The sequence below is a fragment of the Trematomus bernacchii genome, unplaced genomic scaffold, assembly GCF_902827165.1.
Source record: "Trematomus bernacchii unplaced genomic scaffold, fTreBer1.1, whole genome shotgun sequence".
Lineage (NCBI taxonomy): Eukaryota > Metazoa > Chordata > Actinopteri > Perciformes > Nototheniidae > Trematomus > Trematomus bernacchii.
This window is the reverse complement of record NW_022988098.1, coordinates 1,176,974-1,185,503: the sequence shown is the minus strand read 5'-3', so window position 1 is coordinate 1,185,503 and position 8,530 is coordinate 1,176,974. Positions and strand designations below refer to the sequence as shown.

The 8,530-nt window shown below is 38.6% G+C and overlaps 1 protein-coding gene across 1 annotated transcript; it reads left to right on the top strand.

Moving 5' to 3' along the window:
- The first annotated feature begins 622 nt into the window (after positions 1–622).
- Positions 623–7,031, top strand: psmd6 (proteasome 26S subunit, non-ATPase 6). Its single transcript, XM_034121675.1, has 8 exons — positions 623–896; positions 1,626–1,831; positions 2,407–2,552; positions 2,650–2,869; positions 2,978–3,086; positions 4,013–4,181; positions 6,651–6,728; positions 6,814–7,031. Exons 1-8 carry the CDS (start codon positions 752–754, stop codon positions 6,908–6,910), a joined length of 1,170 nt encoding a protein of 389 aa, XP_033977566.1. The 5' UTR covers positions 623–751; the 3' UTR covers positions 6,911–7,031.
- Positions 7,032–8,530: the final 1,499 nt, after the last annotated feature.

Below are 8,530 nucleotides of genomic sequence, written 5' to 3'. Positions count from 1 at the left end.
TTGGAGAGGAAAAAGAGGAATGTGTCTGAAAACTAAATTATTCCAACATTTTAAGCAAAAGTGTACTATACTATAACTTTTTTTGAATACATTTCGACATACTATACTATCTATATATGTATAGAGAATATACTAACCTAACAGATATTTTTTCCTTTACATTTTCGACAAACTATCCTAAGATTTATTTTCCTATTTTGACATGCTATAATTGTATGACCTTTTTCATGATATTATCGACATACTACAATACTTTGACTAAGTTTGACATACTTTACGTTGAGTTTTTTCATAATCATTTTGAAATATTATATAAACTCTTTCTGGTTATTATTAAGCATGTATTCTAAGAAAAATACATTTAGCTTTTTATTTCTCAAGTTTGATTTGGCAGTGAAATTTACAAGTAACACTTTGATTTTAATATGTCCTCTTTTTGTGTGTAATTTAGCCAAAACAGAAGTAAAAGTACAGTAACACATCTGTGTATAAAGCCTAAAATCATAGTGCATACATTTACAGGGGTGTAGTTCCAGCTCCAGTCCAGCAGGGGGCAGTGAATGATTCCCTGGTTATTAATGGTCCGCCTGTCCTCCGCTCTTTCCCCCCCTCTTTGTCTGACGCTCCGGCGGAAGCAACACAGTCACTGTTTTCCGTAGTCATCGTTGACAAACGCTAGCTGTTAACGGCGAGTAGTGAATTGCACAAAGACAGCCGTTTTTTCTTTGTTTAACCATTATCTGAACCAAACATGCCTCAGGAAAATCTGGAGGAAGAGGGTCTGCCCAAGAACCCCGATCTGAGGATAGCACAGCTGAAGTTTCTGCTCACAATGGACGGGCACAAACAGGACGTTAAAGTGAAGACCGAGCTCATGGACGCTATCACAGCTAACAGTGAGTTAGCATTTCACTGAGTGACTTGTAACGGTAGCAGTAATAGTCTGGTTGTCATTATAAACATGGTGTTGGTGGTATTAATGATCATTTACTCGCATACACGGGGTGCTTAGTTGCTCATAAATTATTATACATATGTTTTAATGTATTCCAACTAAACACAAACAAACAGCTCAACCCAATTAGCATGTTAGCTTGACGCTATTAGCAAACGTCAGCTAGCCGACAAGCAATCAGACATAGGGTTGTTCAACTTTTAGTAAGATTTTGAGTACATTCCTTTTGTTTTTTTACAAGGCATTTAAGTGTAGAAAATAACAGAACCTTGTTTATTTTAATGAAATCTGTAGTGTTTTTCTGTTTTAAACCTTACTGGGTCGTAAATATATTCATATTAAACTATTTGTATACTATCATATGTATATATGTTTCTGCAACTGTAGTATATTATATATTTCTGTTGCTGTAGTATATTTCTCTCTGTATAGAACATTCAAATGTGTATTCTTTGTGATATGTCTTTTCTACTGTAAATATGTATATATTGGCCGTTTTTATTCCACCTTTTCAATATCTTAATGCCTGAACACAACAAATATTCATATTTGGGGATGAATAAATGATCTCTCTGTCTATATGAGAAGCAAAAGCTTTTAGTTACATTATTAAAACTGAGAGCTGTCCCAGTCCACAGGTAAAACGACTCTTGTTTTCTCTCTGTTTCAGACATGGCACCGTATTATGAGGGTCTGTGTAAGGATCTGAAGTGGCCCGTGGACGGTGACCTGCTGAGTAAAATGAAGAAGGCCAACGAGGAGGAGCTGAAGCGCCTGGATGATGTCCTTGAGGACGCAGAGAAGAGCCTGGGAGAGAGCGAGATCCGAGACGCCATGATGGCCAGAGCTGAATATCTGATCAGAATCGGAGACAAGGTAAATCCTCCCTATTCAGCATATTGTCCTATAAAGCTGTGAAAATTCAAACCAGCCAAATGTGGGTTGTGTTTTATGGTAAGATGATCCTCTGTGACTGTTTGACACCTGAGCAGATATCATTGCTGTGTCATATAAACACATCTTTATATAGGTTAGCTGTAGACAACATATTTTGTTTTCTGACATAGTGTCAAGTAGTCAGACTCAAATAATGTAAAGAGGGTCTATGTTGTTTTCCTTTCTTTCAAAATCAAATTTGTGTCAGAGTTAATAATGAATAGAAATGTCACCATGAAAAACATGCACTGAAACTTCACTTCAAATGTTGATAAATCCACACCTTTTTTACTTCAGGGTGCACACTTGTTCATTGTTATGTGTGCTATTTGGTTTTAATAACATAATAATGATAAGTGTACCTTTTCCAGGAAAATATGACTCACTGATGTCCTTCCTGCCTGCCATTGACTTAAAGCTCGTTTATTGTTCATCTTTGGCCAGATGGATGTAGTAACATAAAATGCAGAGTAGCTGATTTATTGACAATGTCTTTCTGTCTCATGCGTCCACAGGAGGGTGCTCTCACAGCCTTCAGGAAGACTTATGACAAGACAGTGGCTCTGGGTCACAGACTAGATATCGTCTTCTACCTGCTGAGGATCGGACTCTTCTATATGGATAGCGACCTCATCACGCGCAACTCAGAGAAAGCCAAGAGGTAAAGGCTCTTATGTCTTTGTTCTCAAACATCTCTCCACCAACAGCCTGTTATATTTCCAATCCGCATCTCTCTGTGCGCTTGCTTCTCTCCGCAGCCTTATCGAGGAGGGGGGAGACTGGGACCGGAGGAACCGCCTGAAGGTCTACCAGGGTCTGTACTGTGTGGCCATCAGGGACTTCAAGCAAGCTGCAGAGCTGTTCCTCGACACAGTCTCCACCTTCACCTCCTACGAGCTCATGGACTACAAGACCTTCGTCACCTACACAGTCTACGTGTGCATGATCGCTCTGAAAAGGCCTGACCTCCGTGAAAAGGTAGAAGAACTCAGAAAAGGCCATCGAGGACGTTTTGTGTCAATGATTACTGGATTTGTGCTATGCTTTCACCCAGGTTGTGGATACTAAAACATGTTATTTGTATAGGTCATAAAGGGGGCAGAGATCTTGGAGGTGCTGCACGGTCTGCCTAATGTACGCCAGTATCTTTTCTCCATGTACGAGTGCCGTTACTCCGTCTTCTTCCAGTCTCTGGGTAAGGAAAGCTTTTTATTTTCTTGTCCTAATAGAGAACCGCAGTGACGCGTCCTAAAACCCGGAAGTAAGTTTGCATTTTTACCACGTCCGGTTCCTTCGACAAAAAGCAATGCAATTTCTCCATAGGATTTTGGAAAATAGCTCGAAATAAGGTCTGTTTGACACAAATTGAAGAGACGGATCACGTTTTGTTGTACGACATTAAATCCATCAGCAGTGACCCCGCTGGTGATTTTTGAAGAGTTTACGTGTCTGAAAAACGATGGTTGTTAACATGTGGCTGAATAGGACTACAGAAATTGTCCAGGCCGTTTTACGTCATTACACCGAACACGTAAACACTCCCGCTAAGTTTGTTTGCCCTGTTCAGCTTGAAAGCAAGTACCTGCCTCCTGCAAACTGTTCAAACAAACACTTCAACTTGTACCATTTAGAATCTGTATTTTTGAATATGGATCTTAAGTTGGCGTGACGTTGAAGCACCCTGCTGTAGTTCGTTTATAGCATAACGTTAGCATTTTGCTTCTGGCGACTAGATTTATGATTAGAAAATTATAAAAGTAGGGTAGACATGTGGATATTATCCGGCTGAACAAAACGTGACCCGTCTCTTAAATGTGTGTCAACCACAGACCTTATTTCGAGCTATTTTCCAAAATCCTATGGAGAAATTGCATTGCGTTTTTGACGAAGGAATCGGAAGGAGTTTACTTCCGGGTTTTAGGACGCGTCACTGCGGTTCTCTATAAGCAAACACTTAATCTGGTCACTTGTAGAGTCATTTAGCTGTTTAGCACTCTTCGGTCTCTCGAGTAATTTCATATATTGATAGGTCAGAGTAACATTTAACTTGCATCCATGTGTTGCTGTATTATTTTGTTCCTGCTCTGCCACATCCTGACCTGTGACCTCTTTGATCCTCAGCCACGGTGGAGCAGGAGATGAAGAAGGACTGGCTCTTTGCACCCCACTACCGCTACTATGTGAGGGAGATGAGGATCCAGGCGTACAGCCAGCTGCTCGAGTCCTACCGCTCCCTCACCCTGGGCTACATGGCCGAGGCCTTCGGAGTCAGCACAGAGTTCATCGACCAGTGAGTGCATGTACACCTTGTTCTGTTGGAGATAAATAATGTATCTTCAACGCTGGAGCCTCTGTCACTGCACAAATCCTCGCTGTAGTTTTTACCTCACAGTTTAAGAGCACATGTGTATACCTCGGCCTGAGAATCTCAAGTGATACATTGTTTTAGATGAATCAACATAGTATTCATTTCATTAACAAAGACTATTTTTGTGAACAACCTTTTTTCAATGACAGACAACATGGCACTTCTTTTAAAGCTATCTGTGACCGCATTGTTGTTCTTAAAAAAGACTTAACGAAGACTAGTTAAAAAATGTAAAACTTGACTGGTGGCAGAGGCTGTCCTACAAGATAAATGTTCACACGCTCGCATTAACTTAACGATTAGTTGCCGACCACCTAGCTCCTGAGTTAATAGAAAGTGTTGTTTTTTGGCTAAAAACAGAGGGAATGAAGTTAATCTGGTTACTATAAAGACTATTATCAGGGATGCAAACTTGTCACCTTTCGGCGAAATTCGCCGTTTTGATTCCAAAATAGGTCGTTTGTGTGATTCATGTAGATCTGCAATAAAAATATTTTTGGGGTATGGGGGGGGTCTGGGACCCGGAGTAATCTGCGGCCGCGAGCTGTTATGTGCCATCATGACACGCATGGTGTTCTTTTTTATATATTATAATGAAGCGCGAGCACAAGTCTTCCTGCCTGTCAGCTCTGCTCATGGATGTATAATAAGGCTCTGCTGCTCCGGGATGAGGGTCTAGCTTCAGCAGCTACATTACCTACGGTGCGTTCGTTAATATTAACTGTGCGGTCCAAAGTCACTGTGGCACAGACTGGACCGCTGGTTAGAACGGGGTGTTCGGAGCAGCAGAGCGTGATGTGCACTGAAAAGTGTTTCTGTCGCAATATTATTTAATGAATCGTTGAGCTAGCTAACTAGCATACATTGTCACTATCTGCTAACGTTAGCTTTAGCCTTCGTTTTCAAATAGTTTCTTTCATAGCCTATAAACGGAGGTGGTATAAGTATCTTGTACTTGAGTAAAAGTAGAAGCACTCAGATCTTGTACTTGAGTACAAGTAGAAGTACTCAGATCTTGTTCTTGAGTAAAAGTTGAAGTACTCAGGTCTTGTACTTGAGTACAAGTAGAAGTACTCAGGTCTTGTACTTGAGTAAAAGTAGAAGTACCAGAGTGTAGGAATACTCTGTTACAGTAAAAGTCCTGCATTCAAAATGTTCCTCAAGTAAAAGTAGAAAAGTATTATCATCAAAATATAGTTAAAGTAGCAACAGCAAAAGTAGTCATTGTGCAGATTGGTCCATTTCAGAATAATATATATGATATGTTTTATAATGATTGATCATGAAAGTGTTCTCAAAGCTGGTAAATGTGCAGCTAGTTTGAATGACTTTGTATACTGCAGGGTAGCTTGTGAATTTACTCCAGGTGGAACTAAAGTCTGATTTAACACTTGATTATATTTCACATCATTCATCCACATCTGTGAAGTAACTAAAGGTATTAAATACATGTAGTGGAGTAAAAGTACACCATTTACCTCTGAACTGTAGAGGAGAAGAAGAACAAAGTAGCAAAACATTGAAATACTTAAATAAAGTACAAGTATCTCAAAATTGTACCCAAGTATAGTACTTGTTGAGTTTATGAACTTGGTTACTTTACACCACTGGCTATAAAGATAGAAAGACAGCCTTGCACAGAGGCATGAAAATACATTTTCAAAATGCTCAACAGTCCTGCCAAAATTATAAACTGACTGCTACACAATTAAAATAAATGCTTAAATATATTTCTATTAGATGTGACTCTTTGGCGTTTCTGTTATTATTAACTGCTGCTTTAGTTGTTCTGACTGCTAAAATCCTCTGTTATTCCTCATTTTAAAGCCGATATGTCGGGGGGCTCGGATCCTTGTCACCTTTTTCATACCTGATGAGTTTGCATCCCTGATTATGTCTTAACCCTTAGATGCACGAGTGACTGGACCCTACACTATCCCATAAGTGGGTCAAAAAGGACCCGTATTAGAATGTGTTTTTATGTCATTTTGGTTAAGAAAAATCACTTAAATATTTTATATTTAATTCTTCACTATTTATAATTTTAGACATTATTTTTACATTTTGAAAAAAAAACGAAAGCGGGTCATTTTTGACCCACTTATGGAAGTAATACAAAAACTACAATTTCTTAAAATGTGAATGGCATCATATCCAAAACATGTTTTTTGAGGAATAGCTGGAATATGAAATGCTCTAAGAAAACCACCTCACCAGTTCAAAAAAGACCCACTTATGCATCTAAGGGTTAAGCTTGTGTTCACTATAACTGGTCGATTCTTTGAAAGAAAAAGTGAATAAGCACATTTCCCAAACTATTTATTTTTGAAGCTTCATGTTATCAAAGATTTTGTGGTTGCTACCTGAACTAAATCTCTTCTCTTTCTTCAGGGAACTCTCCCGATTCATAGCTGCCGGCCGTCTCCACTGTAAAATTGATAAAGTGAATGAGATTGTGGAAACCAATAGGTAATGTAACTATTCTCCAAACGTCAGTACTGGAAGAAATGACCAGATGCAGAACTGTAACACTCTCTTCCTGTTTTCTTTCTAGACCCGATAGCAAAAACTGGCAGTACCAAGAAACCATCAAGAAGGGCGACCTGCTGCTGAACAGAGTCCAGAAGTTGTCGAGAGTCATCAACATGTAACCAACGCGGCCATCTTTGTCTGCAAGGGGAACTTGCATTATTCATCTTGGTATACCCGAACCAGTAGTCTGACAAAGTGACTCTTATATTGTGTATATAATAAAATTTGTTTAACTGTTGACACCGCGTTTCCTTGACCGTTTTTATTATAGAAAAGAGGCAGACACATCGTTTCATATAAATAGCAGTATAAATTATTTTATTTACAGAAACTTGTTACAAAACAAATATACTATACAATCTTTTTTTCTTTAAATATTAATTCTAACCTATGTTTTGTTCATGAATTACATAGCAGCCAATACATAAGTCCAGCTGAAAATGATTTTGATAATGTATACAAAAAAAATCTATACACGCTTTTACAAAGTTTGAATGGCGGATTATTTCTTCCTCCCAAACACGAGCTGTATTCTCACTTTCACATTCCAAGTCTATGGTGCTAATAAAAAAAAACATCCTCACGATGTTCCCATCTGCTGGAAACACTGAGATGTCAGTGGAGTTTGAGGATAAAAAAACACTTGATTGAAGGTTTTTTTTATGTAGAAATCCCAGTAAAACTAGAGGGGGCTTAAGCCACACGGGGGCTAACAAAATCTTGACGTCTTGTCTGGAAAACTTGGATAACCCCCCCCCCCCAAAAACACACTAAAAAGTGTTTCATACTGGGCAGCTGACAAGCTCAGGTTTTACCATTATTTAGGCCTCAGAGGCAGATTTAAAAGCAAAGTCCTTAACACTTCGAACATTCAAGTAAGGTAAAACAACGCAAAGAATACTGTCCTCAAACAGTCAGGGTGAAACAAATTCAGGCACTTTCTTAATTTGATATTTCTTTTAAAAGCTGTGATTCAAATTACTTGTTTGGCAACGATGATGCAAGCAGTCGGACTTTGAAGTGTTCCTTTTCCTTGCGATGATTGCTAAAGTCCCTTCAGCCTTTATAAAAGAACGTATGTGTTTAAGGTCTACAAAGTGTGTGTGACTGAAGAGTCCATGGAAACCGGTGAGACAACGGGCACAGCTTAAAGTCTGCGGGACGTTTCAAAATCACAGGCTAATTGGGTCATAAAGTAACTTTTTTGTTGTGTTGATTCATAGGCAACGTAAAATGTCTTGTAAAAGCACGTGTGATAGAGACCTTGAACTTGAATACAGGTATCCTCCGTCGTACAGACACATGCTACAGTGGCAACACTTCACCTTTGTTCCTTTAAACATCTCAGTACACGATTCATGAGATGCTTCGGCTTCTACATATAGGCGTATTGCATTATATAGACTTGGCAGTGAACCACTTCAAATAATCAAGTTCTTTGACTTTTTCCATCTTTTCTTTTTTTTTTACTAAATAAATAATTCCTTTTGTATTTCATGTTTTGAAAATTGTACCAAAAATTCAGCATGTACGAAAAATGCCTGTGCAAAAATACATATTTCACTATGTACAATTTAACAAAATATGTATTCTCAAATAGGGATACTTCAATACTTGTTTGATACATAGGCTACAAGAAAAAAAAAAAAAGGCTAAAATAAGAATATTAAAAAATGTCTCCTCTACTTTTCGACACTGACATCAGTGGAGGTTTCATAAATCAAAAGGTGTTGCCAAAA